General features: G+C 48.8%; 1 protein-coding gene across 1 annotated transcript; it reads right to left on the bottom strand.

Moving 5' to 3' along the window:
- Positions 1–1,422: 1,422 nt before the first annotated feature.
- LOC142250356 (CCN family member 1-like) lies at positions 1,423–16,998 on the bottom strand. The gene is made up of 6 exons (XM_075322509.1): positions 16,913–16,998; positions 16,619–16,823; positions 14,773–14,952; positions 5,732–5,884; positions 3,510–3,709; positions 1,423–1,912 (listed from the first exon to the last, which is right to left on the bottom strand). The coding sequence occupies exons 1-6, from the start codon at positions 16,976–16,978 to the stop codon at positions 1,601–1,603; spliced, it is 1,116 nt and encodes a 371-aa protein (XP_075178624.1). The 5' UTR covers positions 16,979–16,998; the 3' UTR covers positions 1,423–1,600.
- Positions 16,999–18,429: the final 1,431 nt, after the last annotated feature.

Below are 18,429 nucleotides of genomic sequence, written 5' to 3'. Positions count from 1 at the left end.
TGCACAGCTAGTAGGTATGGTGCATAACCAGCAGGTATGGTGCATAACCAGCAGGTATGGTGCACAGCTAGTAGGTATGGTGCATAACCAGCAGGTATGGTGCATAACCAGCAGGTATGGTGCACAGCCAGCAGGTATGGTGCACAGCCAGTAGGCATGGTGCACAGCTAGTAGGTATGGTGCACAGGCAGCAGGTATGGTGCATAACCAGCAGGTATGGTGCATGGCCAGCAGGTGTGGTGCACAGCCAGCAGGTATGGTGCATGGCCAGCAGGTATGGTGCACAGCCAGCAGGTATGGTGCACAGCCAGCAGGTATGGTGCATAACCAGCAGGTATGGTGCATGGCCAGCAGGTATGGTGCACAGCCAGCAGGTATGGTGCATAACCAGCAGGTATGGTGCACAGCCAGCAGGTATGGTGCACAACCAGCAGGTATGGTGCACAGGCAGCAGGTATGGTGCACAGGCAGCAGGTATGGTGCATAGCCAGCAGGTGTGGTGCATAGCCAGCAGGTGTGGTGCATAGCCAGCAGGTGTGGTGCACAGCCAGCAGGTGTGGTGCACAGGCAGCAGGTATGGTGCATAGCCAGCAGGTATGGTGCACAGCCAGCAGGTATGGTGCATAGCCAGCAGGTATGGTGCACAGGCAGCAGGTATGGTGCACAGGCAGCAGGTATGGTGCACAGCCAGCAGGTGTGGTGCACAGGCACTAGGCAAGGTGCACAGCCAGCAGGTGTGGTGCACAGGCAGCAGGTGTGGTGCACAGCCAGCAGGTGTGGTGCACGGAAAGCAGGTATGGTGCACGGCCAGCAGGTATGGTGCACAGGCAGCAAGTATGGTGCACAGCCAGTAGGTATGGTACACAGCCAGCAGGTGTGGTGCACAGGCAGCAGGTATGGTACACAGGCAGCAGGTATGGTGCACAGGCAGCAGGTATGGTGCGCGGCCAGCAGGTATGGTGCGCGGCCAGCAGGTATGGTGCATAACCAGCAGGTATGGTGCACGGCCAGCAGGTATGGTGCACGGCCAGCAGGTATGGTGCGTAGTCCGCAGGTATGGTGCACGGCCAGCAGGTATGATGCACCCGTCCTATTATTAAGAGGCTGAAGCATGCATGATACCTGGCACGCGGCTGGCGCGCAGCACATTATGGTGCCTCTGACCTCCACGCATACTACACCCACATGTGCAGCACAATGCACTGGCTTTAAGGCTGTATTCACAAAGGCGCATTACATTTCCTTTTACTTCTTATCTATGGACATGGAACCCATATGAACCGCCGCAGCCTATGTTGGTGCGATATAAATAAATCATGATCACTATGTCCTGTGAGACTTTTTACCATCATTTCTCTTCTGAATTCCCCCCCTCACCCGTCATCTGCATTTCATTAGGGGCAATAATTAGTAACACTGACGGCAGGAACATGTGATAGTATTTTATTTCATTCACTGACGGATGAAGAACATACAAGTGATTCTGTGGAGAGTGAATATGTCGGCCCCCGATGATACCGGCTCCTAGATGATCCGTCAGCGTCAGTGCTCAGTTGTAGGGATGACCCCCGGAGCTTTCCGGCTCCTTCCTGGCATTGATTTAATCATCTCCCACCACCTCGTTTGTCTTCTTTCTGTTTATTGCTTCCTTCTTCCCTTTCTTTCCTCTCTTACCGCCGCACTGACACCGTTGCACCCACATGACCTGGCGGGTGACTTTCCTGTTGAGTTGGGAACACCGAAAGTCCACCATGCGCGTCTTACTCAGTGATGGTGAGCAGAAACGTCCATCGGAGCAAAGGCCGCAGAATTTGGGGAGTAAGGGGCGGCTTGACAGACAGTCACGGAAACGGAGGTGCATTGGATTGGACCAGCGTATGAGGTGACTGCAGACGTTGTTCGCCTTCACGACCTGCCAGAAAGACAAGAGGATCGAAATAATATAAACCAGAACCTCGTTGCAGGGGGGGGGATTTGCAAGTCCTGGAAGAGACCCTCCTTCCATACCAATTCCAACCTCTTAAATGCCGCTGTCACTAGCTCTCATCAAATCAATAAGACTCGGGTGCTGGCTGTATGGCACAGCCGGCACCTGCAGTGTATGGAGGAGGCTAAATTCCTGAGGACAGCCCATAAATGCAATGCGCACATCCCCCGAACATATACTGTGGACCCACCAATGGAAATCTAATATAGTGGACCTTTGCACTTTTCCAGGTTTGCCGGATGCCGCTGCCGAACCTCCATGGTCCATGCAATCTTGGTGCAACTCTCCACAAATTTCCGGCACGTAAACAATCAAAAAGGTCCAAGGCACCAGACGTTCTCCTTCAAGGAATTTCTTTATTAGTTACTGCATACAAAATGTAGAAAAATAGGTGACGTTTACGCCACACAGTGGACACTTCTTAAAAAAGGCCCCGTGTGGCAGAAACGTTGCCTATTTTTGTACCTTTTGCATGCAGTAACTAAAAAAGAAATTCCTTGGAGGAGAAGGTCTGGTGCCTTGGACCTTTTTGATTTTTTTTTTTATCGCCGGACCTGTTATCCATCTTCCTCGTACCACTGCACGGTGGTCACACTTACAATATCTAGAGAATGGAAATACACAATGCGCTTGTGATTAAGGATGAGAGGACTCGTGGATCTTCGGGTTCGTAGGTTTCGAGCAAACCATACTTTAGTTAAAAGTTCAGTTCGGCGACCAAACTTGACCCCGAACCCCAATGAGCTGTAAAAGGTCGTAGTAAGGGGTATAAGGGCTAAGGGGCTGCAAAAGGAAGCAAAATTGGGGTAAAAGCAGGACAATTCCCCTTAAACAAATGTGGATAGGCAGTAAATAAATCTAAAAAAGTGGCGTGGGGTACCGCAGCCGCCCCAGAAGTGGCACAGCCATTCATATAAACTATTTTCCAGTGTTTTTTTTATTTACTTTACACTTGCCATGTTAGTAATGGGGGTGTGCCTGATATACGCCTCTCCATTACTAACCCCTGGGCTTGATACCAGCTGTCAATTTACAGCTGACATTAACCCAAAAAATTTACCCCGATTGCCACTGCACCAGGGTTATCAGGATGAGCTGAGCAACGCTCCAGAATTGGCGCAATTAATTGATGCGCCACTTCTGGGGCGGCTGCAAGCTGCTATTTTTAGGCTGGGAGGGATCAAATAACCATGGACCTTCCCAGCCTTATAACATCAGCCCTCAGCTGTCTACTTTACCTACACAGGTTATCAAAAATAAGGTGGACCTGATGTATTTTTTTTAATTTATCTTGTTCCCAGCAGTGTCCAGGCATCTTCCCCATGCCGAAAAGTTTGTTGATTGGTTGAGCTGCAGCCTTTCAACAAACTTTATTCAGCATCCGAACACTTAACTCGACCACGGACTTCCATGAGAAGTCTTTGTTCGGGTTCATGCACCAGACACTAGGTGTCCAGTACAAACCCCAAACTTTACAATTCAGGTTCGCTCATCCCTACTTGTGACTCCTGTCTATTCTTACCGTGTAGTTAGCGCTAGAGTATTGGCCCTTGCAGGGTCTGATCATACATAGCCTCTTCTCAGCCTTAGGGATACAAGTTTCCTTCTCGTAGATTATTCGCAGCGAGTTCCCAAATCCACATGTGCGGGAGCACGGCGTCCACTCAGTATCCGGTTTACAGGAGTGAACGTCTTCCAGCGACTCCTCATCCTCTTCTGGATCTATGGAAGATAATGGAAATGAGACGCCGCCATTGTCAGGGAAAACCAATTATGGCAATCCATACTGGGAACCTCCCCAATCCATACTGGGAACCTCCCCAATCCATACTGGGAAACTCACCAATCCATACTGGGAACCTCACCAATCCATACTGGAAAACTACCCAATCCATACTGGAAAACTACCCAATCCATACTGGGAACCTCAACCAATCCATACTGGGAACCTCACTGATCGATACTGGGAAACTCCCCAATCCATACTGGGAACCTCACCAATCCATACTGGAAAACTACCCAATCCATACTGGGAACCTCAACCAATCCATACTGGGAACCTCACTGATCGATACTGGAAAACTCCCCAATTCATACTGGGAACCTCACCAATCCATACTGGGAACCTCACCAATCCATACTGGAAAACTACCCAATCCATACTGGGAACCTCAACCAATCCATACTGGGAACCTCACTGATCGATACTGGGAAACTCCCCAATCCATACTGAGAACCTCACCAATCCATACTGGAAAACTACCCAATCCATACTGGGAACCTCAACCAATCCATACTGGGAACCTCACTGATCGATACTGGAAAACTCCCTAATTCATATTGGGAACCTCACCAATCCATACTGGAAAACTACCTAATCCATACTGGGAAACTCACCAATCCATACTGAAAAACTACCCAATCCATACTGGGAACCTCACTGATCGATACTGGAAAACTCCCCAATTCATACTGGGAACCTCACCAATCCATACTGGAAAACTACCCAATCCATACTGGGAAACTCCCCAATCCATACTGAAAAACTACCCAATCCATACTGGGAACCTCACCCAATCCATAATGGGAAACTCCCTAATCCCATACTGGGAACCTCACCCATCCATACTGGGAACCTCACCCATCCATACTGGGAACCTCACCCATCCATACTGGGGAAACTACCCAATCCATACTGGGAACCTCACCCATCCATACTGGGAACCTCACCCATCCATACTGGGGAAACTACCCAATCCATACTGGGAACCTCACCCATCCATACTGGGAACCTCACCCATCCATACTGGGGAAACTACCCAATCCATACTGGGAACCTCACCCATCCATACTGGGAACCTCACCCATCCATACTGGGAACCTCACCCATCCATACTGGGGAAACTACCCAATCCATACTGGGAACCTCACCCATCCATACTGGGAACCTCACCCATCCATACTGGGGAAACTACCCAATCCATACTGGGAACCTCACCCATCCATACTGGGAACCTCACCCATCCATACTGGGAACCTCACCCATCCATACTGGGGAAACTCACCAATCCATACTGGGAACCTCACCCATCCATACTGGGGAAACTCACCAATCCATACTGGGAAGCTCACCAATCCATACTGGGAACCTCACCAAATAGTCAACCTGTGCACGTGGCCTTACTAGGATCGACCCCTTTATATTATGGTATCTTACAGATACTCCTTAAAGGTTGTAGCCATCTTCAGTGCCATTTTTTTTTACTTAAAGGCAGTTACTTAAAGGCATTGCTTCCTATAGCCCTTGTCTATTGCTGGCCACAGAATGAGTTAACTGAGAATTTGTCAGTGAAGTCCTTCTAACAGGAGAGGTTTTGACTCTTATCGTTGTTCTTCAGGTTCCTCTCAGCTTAAGCTTCTATGTGGTGAGAAATCAGCTGAGATCAGAAAAAGGAAGATAACAAGTAATGAGCTCGCTGATAGATTCTCAGGTAACTCGTTCTGCAGCCAGCAATAATCAGTGCAACACAGAGGCTGTAGGAGGCAAACGGTGCAAAGATTTGAATGCACCTTTTTAGCCATAAGTACATGCATTTAAGAAGAAGAAATAGCCTAGAACCGTTGCCCTATGCCTTTCATCTTTCAGGTGCTCCCTCGGGCAGCCATGAAAGTTTCCGCTGCCACCACCCACATCTCTATCCCTACCCCCATTATTTAGCTCCGCACTCAGAGCGATTTCAGCACCTGAATCAGAGGCGTCTCTTCTGGTCCTGATATTTGCCTCTTCATCCGCAGACACGTCATCAGGAGCTGGGGGCACATTTTGGGGATCAGTCGAATCTTCGTGATCCCTTGACTCCTCCAGACATCTCCACTGGGCACAGCACTGACCTGGAACTATGAGAACAGTCCAAATGTAATGAACATCCTTACAATAGAGCTGCCCCCAATCATAAGATCATCACAAGGAATTGTAAAGTATTCGGAAAACATGGCGGCGTTCTACAAAAATGAGACCAAACCCGTCAATAGGTTGTGTGTGGTACTACAGCTCAGCCCCATTGAAGTGAATAGGGCTGACCTGCAATGCCATACACAAACTATGCACGGGTGTAGCACTGTTTTTGGCAAAATAAAATTTACTAAATATTAATAATCCCACGGCATAAAAGCAGAGCGCACGGGAAGGGAGATAACATATCGGACTTATATAAAATAATACATTAATCAAAAGAAGACATTATAAGGGTTATCCAAAATGAGAAAGAAAATGTCTCATGTTTTTTTTCCAAAAACACCACAATGGATGCCTATAGGTTAAAAAGGTAGTCCACTACTTTTACATTGAGGGTCTATTCTTAAGATAGGTCATCAATGTCTGATCGTCCGGTGTCCGACACTTCACACCCGCGGATCAGCAGCGGTCCCGGCGGTGGCAGCAGGTGGCTGGAAATGCTCAGTTCCGGAGCTGCTCCGTCTTCTGATAGCGGACATGGCCGGGTACTGCACATCTGCCTCCCATTCTAATCAATAGAAGGCGGATGTGTAGTACCCGGCCGCGGCCACTATCAGAAGATGGAGCAGCTCCGGAACTGAGCATTTCTGGCTGCCTGCTGCCACCTCCGGGACCCAGAACAGCTGATCCGTGGCGGGTGCCGGGTGTCAGACTCCGGCCGATCAGACATTGATGACCTCTCCTAACGAAATGCCACCAATATAAAAGTAGTGGACAATCCCTTTAAGTCTGTAATTGTAGCTCATCTACACTGAGCAAAAATATTAACGCAACAGTTTTGTTTTTGCTCCCATTTCTCAAAGATCTAACACTTTTCTTTTTCTATGGACACAAGGTTTTTTCTCTCAAATATTGTTCACAAATTTGTCTAAATCCATTAGTTTGCAATTCTCCTCTGCAGAGATAATCCATCCACCTCACAGATGCGGCATATCAAGATGCTGATTAGACAGAATGATTATTGCACAGGTGCGCCTTAGGCTGACCACAATAAAAGGTCACTCGAAAATGTCAAAACTGAGATTCATCCATACAGAGAAATCTCTGCAACATGCCAGACGCAATTGAATTTAAGTATTTGCCCACTGAGGACCTGCAGTCAGGTAGAGACCCCTGATGAGGAGGACGAGCAGCAGAGGAGCTTCCCTGAGACAGTTTCTGACAGTTTGTGCAGAAATTCTTTGGTTTTGCACTGATTGTTGCAGCCGCCGTCCGCGTGGCCGATCTCAGACAATCATGGAGGTGAAGATGCCGGATGTGGAGGTCCTGGGCCGGTGCGGTTACATGTGGTCTGAGGTTGGATGTTTTGCCAAATTCTCTGAAACACCTTTGGAGACGACTTATGGTAGAGAAATTAACATTCAGTTCATAGGTGACAGCTCTGGTGACATTCCTGCCGTCAGCAGCCAACTGCACACTGCTACAAAATGTGCCACATCTATGGCATTGTGCTGTGTGATAAAACTGCACATTGTAGAGTGGCCTTATATTGTGGCCAGTCTAAGGTGCACCTGTACAATAATCATGCTGGCCAGCCTAAGGCGCACCTGTGCAATAATCATGATGTCTAATCAGCACATTGATATGTCACACCTGTGAGGTGGATGGATTATCTCCACAGAGGAGAATTGCTCACTAACGCAAATTCACACAAATTTGTGAACAATATTTGAGAGAAAAAGGCCTTTTGTACATAGAAAAAGTCTTAGATCTTAGAGTTCAGCTCATGAAAAATGGGATCACAAACAAAATGTTGTGTTTAGATTTTTGCTCAATATACTGTATATTGGAGTGAATGGGTTTGAGCTGCAATACTGACTATTGGCCAGAGAGGAGCTGTTTTTGGACCAAATATATATATAAACACAGTGTTTCTGCTCTCTATATGCCCCATTACATATACCCCTGCCTACATGTCTCCTATACATATACCCCGCCTATATGGCTTCTATACATATACCTCTGTCTATAAGCCTCCTATATATATATATATATATATATACCTCTGCCTATATGCCTCCTATACATATACCCCTGTCTATATGTCTCCTATACATATACCCCTGTCTATATGTCTCCTATACATATACACCTGTCTATATGTCTCCTATACATATACCCCTGTCTATATGTCTCCTATACATATACACCTGTCTATATGTCTCCTATACATATACTCCTGTCTATATGGCTCCCATACCTATTCCCCTGCCTATATGCCTCCTATACATATATCTCTGCCTGTATGCCTCCCATACATATACCCCTGCCTATAAGCCTCCTATAAATATACCCCTGTCTATATGGCTCCCATACCTATACCCCTGCCTATAAGCCTCCTATACATATACCCCACCTATATACCTCCTGTTACGGTTGCTGCGAGCACTGGAGACTAAGTCCAGATTTCTTGCTACTGCACATGTGCGAGCGCTGGAGACTAAGTCCAGATTTCTTGCTACTGCACATGTGCGAGCGCCGGAGACTAAGTCCAATCTTGGAGCCATTGCACATGTGCGGGTGACATCATCGCTGACACGAGGTCACATGTCTCTGACACCTTCTATGCCGATTGGTCGCTGGTCATGTGCTTGTGACGTCTTGCTCGGTGATAGGCCAGCATGACGTCACTCCTGTCGTTCTGGCAGCGGATTGGCTCTGGTGTCCTCCATCTTGGATGAGGCACAGAGTCTATATAAGACCCTGACACACGCCGCATGGTGCTCAGTCCTCTTGGTTCATGCATATGAGTAGACGCTCTGTGCGCGTTCCTCTAGGCATTCCTCTGTCTATGCTAGGTGAGCGCTACCGGCAGGGTAGCGTTCTTATACCTTACAGCTTCGGCTGCTGTCCGTATCCTTACCTCTTAGGGGAGCGGACATAGGCAGGTGCCTGAGGCACATGGTCTGGCTGGGCCTTGTGATTCTACTCGTAGGTGGACGTTGCCGCTAGGGTAACGTTCCTTATACTGCGTCTGGCAGTTGTTCGTATCCTCGCACACTAGGGGAGCGAACAGAGGTAGGAGCTTTGTGCGGCTTACGCTGCTGTTCGTCTCTTTTGCACCACTAGAAGAGCGGACCTAGGCAGGTGCCATATCTAGTGGTTCGTGTCCTCGCACACTAGTGGAGCGAACGCAGGTAGGAGCTTTGTGCGGCTTACGCTGCTGTTCGTCTCTTTTGCACCACTAGAAGAGCGGACCTAGGTAGGTGCCATTTCGCACACATTGCCTTTGTCTCTGTGATTATTAACAGAGATCATTCCACACACCCTCCAAGTAAGGGAGGAATTGCTTTACTTACTTATTAGATTCTTCTGTGAGTTAACAGAGGTATTGCACTCTGCCATAGTCTGCAGCAAAGTCTTTGCACGGTGGACCCTGACTGTCTGATACTCCTTTCGGTTATTATCAGACAGCCCCCCGTAACATTAGGACTGAGCCTAGGGTCTGGCAGTTATGGCAGAATATCAGCAGTTACACCGTTATATACAAGTACTTGAGTCACGGCTCAAGAGTATAGAGGATAAACCTCAGACCATGGTGACAGCTGCACATGATCCTCGACTTGCTCTGCCAAACAAATATTCTGGCGATGCCAGATCATGTCGTGGTTTCATTAGTCAGTGTCAGATACACCTAGAGGTCAACTCTTCTCGCTTCTCTACGGAGAGGTCCAGAGTAGGCTTTATCATCTCCTTACTTCAGGACAAAGCCTTAGAATGGGCGACTCCCCTATGGGAGCGCTCTGATGTGGTTACTCTGAGACATCAAGACTTTCTTGATGCTCTTAAGGCGGTATTCATGGGTCCGCAGGTTACCCATGATGCGGCCCTGAGACTGTTAGATCTATCTCAGGGTTCGTTATCCACTAGTTCTTATGCCATTGCTTTTAGAACTCTGGTGGCAGAACTAGATTGGCTAGACAAGGTGTTGATTCCTATCTTCTGGAGAGGGTTGGCAGGCTATGTCAAGGATGCCCTTGCTACTCGTGAGGTCCCTGCTTCTCTGGAGGACTTGATCACAGTAGCAACGAGGATCGATGTACGCCATAAGGAACGTAGACTCGAGGTCTCTTCCTCACGCCCTAAGCATCGGGCTATTCCAGTTGTTGAGGGTCCACTACCATCTTCCTCAGCATCTGAAACATCTCCCACTCCTATGGAGTTAGGTCATACGTTTTCCAGACTACGCAAGTCTGGTCCTCCTATATGTTACGTATGTCGTCAGGCTGGGCACTATGCCAACAAGTGTCCTAGTCGTCAGGGAAACTCCCTGGCCTAGTAACCATTAGAGGGGGGTTACTAGAGACGTCTTCTGCACCCTCTAAGTGTTGTATCCCAGGTCAGCTCTCGTTATCTGAGAATACATGGCCTATTATGGCTTTTGTGGATTCCGGAGCTGACGGGATTTTTGTGTCCTCAGGATTTGTAAAGGGACACAATATTCCCTCTATCATGTTAGAGGCGCCTATTCCTGTCCGTGTTGTTAATGGAACTATGTTGTCTGACTCCATTACATTGAGGACAGTTCCCTTGCGCCTTTCCCTGTCTCAGGGTCACATAGAGGAGATTTCTTTTCTTGTTTTGCCTGAGGGTATAGACGACGTCCTTCTGGGTCTTCCATGGCTTCGGACTCATGCTCCTCACATTGACTGGGAGTCTGACAGCATTATTAGTTGGGGTTCGAAATGTCAGTCCCGATGTCTTCCCTTACCACCTAAGGTCGTTGCGGTTGCATCAACTGATCTCTCTCCCATACCTACACCCTATTTGGATTTCGCTGACGTGTTCTCCAAACAGGGTGCTGAGGTTCTTCCACCCCATAGGCCGTATGACTGTGCCATAGACCTTATCCCAGGTTCGGTTCCACCTAAAGGCAGGGTTTACCCCCTGTCGATACCTGAGTCGGAGGCCATGTCGACCTACATAAGAGAGAGTTTAGAGAAGGGGTTCATTCGTAAGTCTGTCTCTCCCGTGGGAGCTGGGTTTTTCTTTGTTCGGAAGAAAGAGGGTGATTTGCGTCCCTGCATAGATTACAGGGGTCTCAACGCAATCACAATAAAGAACAAATACCCATTACCTTTAATTTCAGAGCTCTTTGACAGACTGAGAGGAGCTCAAGTTTTTACGAAGTTGGATCTGCGGGGTGCGTATAACTTGGTACGAATTCGAAAGGGTGACGAATGGAAGACCGCTTTTAACACCCGAGACGGTCACTATGAATACCTCGTCATGCCTTTTGGGTTATGTAATGCACCCGCAGTATTTCAGGACTTCGTAAACGATGTGTTCAGGGATTTACTGTTATCCTCAGTAGTGGTGTATCTGGACGACATCCTGATTTTTTCTCCTGATCTGGAGACTCATCGTCAGGATGTCGTTCGTGTCCTTTCCCGTTTAAGGGAGCACTCATTGTTTGCTAAACTCGAGAAATGTGTATTCGAGCAGTCCTCATTGCCTTTTTTGGGTTACATTATCTCACAAGAGGGTCTGGCTATGGATCCTGCGAAGCTCTCTGCTGTCCTGCAATGGTCCGAACCTCATTCCTTGAAGGCGGTGCAACGCTTCTTAGGATTCATAAATTATTACAGGCAGTTCATACCCCATTTTTCTACTTTGGTGGCCCCTTTGGTGGCCTTGACTAAGAAAGGTGCTAATCCCAAAGCCTGGTCTACTGAGACATCTCAGGCTTTTGAGACAGTAAAAAGACACTTTTCAACTGCTCCCGTTCTTCAAAGACCCGATGAGAATAAGCCCTTCCTCTTAGAGGTTGATGCCTCTTCAGTGGGTGCTGGTGCGGTCTTGTATCAAAAGAACGGTGCAGGTAGAAAAAGGCCGTGTTTCTTCTTTGCTAAAACCTTTTCACCGGCAGAGAGAAACTATACCATTGGGGATAGGGAACTGCTCGCCTTGAGATTAGCCTTGGAGGAGTGGCTTCACTTGCTGAAAGGAGCGAAACATCCTTTCCAGGTCTATACAGACCATAAGAATCTGACGTACTTACAAACCGCTCAGCGTCTGAATCCTCGCCAAGCCCGCTGGTCCTTGTTTTTCTCCCGCTTTCACTTCTCCATCAACTATCTGTCTGGGAGTAAGAATAACAAGGCAGACGCCCTGTCTCGCTCTATGCTTTCTACCCAGGAAGAGATTGACGAACCTCGTCTTATCCTTCCCTCCAGGGTTTTTCATACGCTCTCCCCTGTGACGTTAGACCAAATCCCACCGGGCAAGACCTTTGTTCCGCCTGATCGACAGAATGATATACTGTCATGGGCCCACACCTCAAAGGTGGGTGGGCATTTTGGTATTAGGCGGACACGAGAGTTACTGGAGAGGTGGTATTGGTGGCCACACTTAGCCAGCCACATCAAGAGATATGTCGGTTCCTGCTACTCGTGTGCTCGCAACCGTCCATTACGGCAGAGACCGGCTGGGCTCTTGCATCCTTTACCAGTGCCAGATAGACCATGGGAGGTGGTAGGCATGGACTTTGTGGGTGATCTTCCATGTTCACAGGGACATAGATTTGTGTGGGTCATTACGGACCATTTCTCCTGGATGGTTCATATCGTACCGTTATCGAGAATCCCATCTTCCAGGGTACTAGCCAAACTATTCCTCAAGCATGTCTTTAGGCTTCACGGGATGCCAGATCGTATCATTTGTGATAGAGGCCCGCAATTTACTTCCCGTTTCTGGCGAGATCTTTGTAGCCTTCTGCAAATTGAGTTGAATCTCTCTTCGGCATACCATCCGGAGACTAATGGTTTGGTTGAACGTACCAATCAATCTATGATTATATACCTTCGACACTTTGTTGCTGAGAACCACGATAACTGGTCCTCCCTCCTACCCTGGGCAGAATTTGCCCTTAACAATTCGCTGGCTGAGGCCACTGGGCAGACACCGTTCGTACTCAATAATGGGCAACACCCTAGGGTACCGGTACCGTTTCCCGCTGCTGCACCTCCTCCTCTTGTGGCCGACTGGGCAACTAATGCCAGAGAGGTTTGGGATCGGACTCAAGAGTCGATCCAAGCAGCTAAGGACCGTATGAAGACGGTGTCCGATCGGTTTCGTCGCCCGGCTCCTGTCTTTTCTCCAGGGGACTTTGTGTGGCTCTCTGCAAAACACGTGAGACTTAGAGTGAGCTCTGTCAAATTTGCTCCTCGCTTCCTGGGTCCTTATGAGGTTCTTCAACAGGTAAATCCTGTAGTCTATCAATTGAAGTTAACTGTCCATCTTAGGATTCATGACAAATTCCATGTCTCACTGCTAAAGCCGGCTATTTTACCTCACGCTCGTGAAGTGCACTCTCCTGCCTCTGATTCCTCTCGCTCTAGCTATGAGGTACGAGCCATAGTTGGTTCTAAGATGGTTAGAGGGCGCAGGTTCTTCTTGATAGATTGGGAGGGCTATGGCCCGGAACATCGCTCTTGGGAGCCTGAGGAGGCTGTCCATGCTCCCGACTTAGTTGCCGATTACCTGCGTCGCCGGGAGGGGGGTCCTTGAGGGGGAGGTACTGTTACGGTTGCTGCGAGCACTGGAGACTATGTCCAGATTTCTTGCTACTGCACATGTGCGAGCGCTGGAGACTAAGTCCAGATTTCTTGCTACTGCACATGTGCGAGCGCTGGAGACTAAGTCCAGATTTCTTGCTACTGCACATGTGCGAGCGCTGGAGACTAAGTCCAGATTTCTTGCTACTGCACATGTGCGAGCGCCGGAGACTAAGTCCAATCTTGGAGCCATTGCACATGTGCGGGTGACATCATCGCTGACACGAGGTCACATGTCTCTGACACCTTCTATGCCGATTGGTCGCTGGTCATGTGCTTGTGACGTCTTGCTCGGTGATAGGCCAGCATGACGTCACTCCTGTCGTTCTGGCAGCGGATTGGCTCTGGTGTCCTCCATCTTGGATGAGGCACAGAGTCTATATAAGACCCTGACACACGCCGCATGGTGCTCAGTCCTCTTGGTTCATGCATATGAGTAGACGCTCTGTGCGCGTTCCTCTAGGCATTCCTCTGTCTATGCTAGGTGAGCGCTACCGGCAGGGTAGCGTTCTTATACCTTACAGCTTCGGCTGCTGTCCGTATCCTTACCTCTTAGGGGAGCGGACATAGGCAGGTGCCTGAGGCACATGGTCTGGCTGGGCCTTGTGATTCTACTCGTAGGTGGACGTTGCCGCTAGGGTAACGTTCCTTATACTGCGTCTGGCAGTTGTTCGTATCCTCGCACACTAGGGGAGCGAACAGAGGTAGGAGCTTTGTGCGGCTTACGCTGCTGTTCGTCTCTTTTGCACCACTAGAAGAGCGGACCTAGGCAGGTGCCATATCTAGTGGTTCGTGTCCTCGCACACTAGTGGAGCGAACGCAGGTAGGAGCTTTGTGCGGCTTACGCTGCTGTTCGTCTCTTTTGCACCACTAGAAGAGCGGACCTAGGTAGGTGCCATTTCGCACACATTGCCTTTGTCTCTGTGATTATTAACAGAGATCATTCCACACACCCTCCAAGTAAGGGAGGAATTGCTTTACTTTCTTATTATATCCTTCTGTGAGTTAACAGAGGTATTGCACTCTGCCATAGTCTGCAGCAAAGTCTTTGCACGGTGGACCCTGACTGTCTGATACTCCTTTCGGTTATTATTAGACAGCCCCCCGTAACACCTCCCATGCATATACCCCTGCCTATATGCCTCCCATACATATACCTCGCCTAAATGCCTTCTATACATATACCTCTGCCTATATGCCACACATGTCCTTACCGGTCACTAATTGCATTTCCTTGCACTTGGGGTTGGTGGGTTTCTCCAGTGGGGGGCACAGAGGGACACAGCGGATATTCCCATTCTCACATTTGCAGTAACTTTCGCAGCCTAGATCCAATTCCTGTCCATGGAGGATCTCATTGTCGTTGTGGAGGCAAGACTGTCGCTCCTGATGGACTAAAAAGGGGTGAAAACAAATTATGGGTCAGGTACACATTGATGATCATATGAGGAGATATACCTAAACTAAGACATTTTACAAATGGGGGAAAATTAAAAACACAAAAGGGAATTTCTAATTTTTTTGTACGTTCATTTTTAGTAAATTCATCATGAGTTTTACAACATTTTTAGACAACTTATTTCAGTCCTGGACATATTTTGGGTTTGGGCGCAGTTTTCATTAGACAATTAGATAATTCATCATTTACGAACATTTTTCCCACAATGGAACCGAATCTAATTTATATTTTGCCTATTGGAGACTAATGTGCAACTTTTTAAATATCATTGAAGGGATCGCGCAACTTTTCCCTTTTAAAGGCACAAAATGAAAGCAAAGCCAAAGACAGGGTAAAAAAAAGTATCCTCTAACTTTTACCATATTCATCAACAAGGTGTGTGAATTTTGATGCATTTGAAGCAAAGTCCACCCCCAAAAAAACACAATTGATGAATTAAGGTCGATGTATATTAAAAAGTTGCAAAAACGCTTATTTTTTTTCGTTAATAGGCTTAGGTACTTAAAGGGATTCTATCAGAGTAAAATGACTGTTTAAACCAAGCAGAGGCGCGGTGCATCCTTGGTGTGGCCAAACAGTGCGGTGCATCCTTGGTGTGGCCAAACAGTGCGGTGCATCCTTGGTGTGGCCAAACAGTGCGGTGCATCCTTGGTGTGGCCAAACAGTGCGGTGCATCCTTGGTGTGGCCAAACAGTGCGGTGCATCCTTGGTGTGGCCAAACAGTGCGGTGCATCGTTGGTGTGGCCAAACAGGGCGGTGCACCCCCGGTGTGATCAAACAGCCTGGTACACCCTTGGTATGGCCACACAGGGCGGTGCCCCCCCGGTGTGGTCAAACAGCCTGGTACACCCTTGGTATGACCAAACAGCCCTGTGCACCCCCAGTGTGGTCAAACAGCCTGGTACACTCCTGGTGTGGCCAAACAGCCCTGTGCACCCTTGGTGTGGCCAAACAGCCCAGGTTTCTTTGTTGTGGCCAAACAGGACGGTGCACCCGTGGTTTCGCCAAACAGCGCGGTGCATCCTTGGTTTGGCCAAACAGTGTGGCGCATCCTTGGTTTGACCAAACAGCTCGGTGAATCGTTGGTTTGACCAAACAGCTCGGTGCATCCTCGGTTTGGCCAAACAGCAGGGTGCATCCTTTGCTGTGGCCAAACAGGGCAGTGCACCCTCAGTGTGGCCAAACAGCACAGTGCACGCTTGGTGTGGCCAAACAGCACATGCACCCTTGGTGTGGCCAAACAGCACGGTGCAACCTTGGTGTGGCCAAAAAGCATGGTCATCCTTGGTGTGGCCAAACAGGGCGGTGCACCCTTAGTGTAGCCAAACAGCCCAGTACACCTTCGGCGTGGCCAACAAGGACGGTGCACCCTCGGTGTGGCCAAACAGTTCAGTGCAGCTTTTCAACTACTTGATTTATATCTAACCAGTCATTTTTGAGCTCACATACTCCCTTTAAAGGGATTTTCTCACCTTAGACATTTCTCCAGGACCCTCACCCATCTCTGAAATGGGGGTCCTTCACATAATGCTGCACGAAATAAAAGTCCAGCTTAACTGTGACCCACCCAATGAATGTGGTAGAAGAAAATAATGACAAACCTTTGCACGCTCCTTCCCGTCCACTTGGGTCTCCTTGATAGTCGCAGATGAGATTTCTAGTAGCATCACAGGGTTTAAACCCATCGCATTCAGAGCCGAGACCTCGGGCACAAACTGTGCACCCACAACCACAAGAGTCCGGCACCGGCGCTGCTCCTGGGGGACAGGTAGGGGCATCCGAGCACTCACAAGTTACAGGACATCCCTTGAGGACAAGAAACAAGAATATACATTAGTACATTAGTGTATATACAGCGTAATGCAGACCTAATGGAACGCATAGAACAATCCTACCGCTCTCTCCGCTAATGTACACGTCGCACATAATAACATCAAGCAGAACGCAATATAGGAGGCCATTTCCACGCATTAGCGGAGACGTCTGCAAGGAATCCCACAAGACACTGCCACTTTATATACATCAACATGGCCGCCTGCCATTGGCCAGACCAGTGCTTGAGTCATAATGTACAGGGCCTGAGGTTTACACCAAGAATAGGACGCCTGTGCCGGGAGATAACGGCTTATATGAGATCGGAAGGAAGGGGGCGGCCAGGCCTTATTTTCAGAAGTTCTTGTCCTTAAAGATGAAGTTATTATTAAGTATTTCTGCTCCTCTCCTTTCTGATAAGGAAAGCACAAAATGTCCTAATATTGGGGACCCCTACAATCAACTGCAATGCAAGAAAACCCTGACAACAAAGGGTGCCCTCCGCCTGCAGCTCCCCCGCAGGGGAAATGGGGCATTACAAGGTACAAAATCATTCCCCTCCGCCTGCAGCTCCCCCGCAGGGGAAATGGGGCATTACAAGGTACAAAATCATTCCCCTCCGCCTGCAGCTCCCCCGCAGGGGAAATGGGGCATTACATGATATAAAATCATTCCCCTCTGCCTGCAGCTCCCCCGCAGGGGAAATGGGGCATTACATAATGTAAAATCATTCCCCTCCACCTGCAGCTCCCCCGCAGGGGAAATGGGGCATAACATGATACAAAATCATTCCCCTCTGCCTGCAGCTCCCCCGCAGGGGAAATGGGGCATTACATGATATAAAATCATTCCCCTCTGCCTGCAGCTCCCCCGCAGGGGAAATGGGGCATTACATAATGTAAAATCATTCCCCTCCACCTGCAGCTCCCCCGCAGGGGAAATGGGGCATTACATGATATAAAATCATTCCCCTCTGCCTGCAGCTCCCCCGCAGGGGAAATGGGGCATTACATCATACAAAATCATTCCCCTCTGCCTGCAGCTCCCCCGCAGGGGAAATGGGGCATTACATGATACAAAATCACTCCCCTCTGCCTGCAGCTCCTCCGCAGGGGAAATGGGGCATTACATGGTACAAAATCATTCCCCTCCACCTGCAGCTCCCCCACAGGGGAAATGGGGCATTACATGATACAAAATCATTCCCCTCTGCCTGCAGCTCCCCCACAGGGAAAATGGGGCATTACATGGTACAAAATCATTCCCTTCCACCTGCAGCTCCCCCGCAGGGAAAATGGGGCATTACATGGTACAAAATCATTCCCCTCCACCTGCAGCTCCCCCGCAGGGAAAATGGGGCATTGCATGGTACAAAATCATTCCCCCCTGCCTGCAGCTCCCCCGCAGGGGAAATGGGGCATTACATGATACAAAACCATTCCCCTCTGCCTGCAGCTCCCCCGCAGGGGAAATGGGGCATTGCATGATGTAAAACCATTCCCCTCTGCCTGCAGCTCCCCCGCAGGGGAAATGGGGCATTGCATGATGCAAATCATTCTGACTTCTCTCACATTATATTACTCTGTTATTTGTTTGATGT

The sequence above is a fragment of the Anomaloglossus baeobatrachus genome, chromosome 9, assembly GCF_048569485.1.
Source record: "Anomaloglossus baeobatrachus isolate aAnoBae1 chromosome 9, aAnoBae1.hap1, whole genome shotgun sequence".
Lineage (NCBI taxonomy): Eukaryota > Metazoa > Chordata > Amphibia > Anura > Aromobatidae > Anomaloglossus > Anomaloglossus baeobatrachus.
This window is presented reverse-complemented; position numbering and strand designations above follow the sequence as displayed.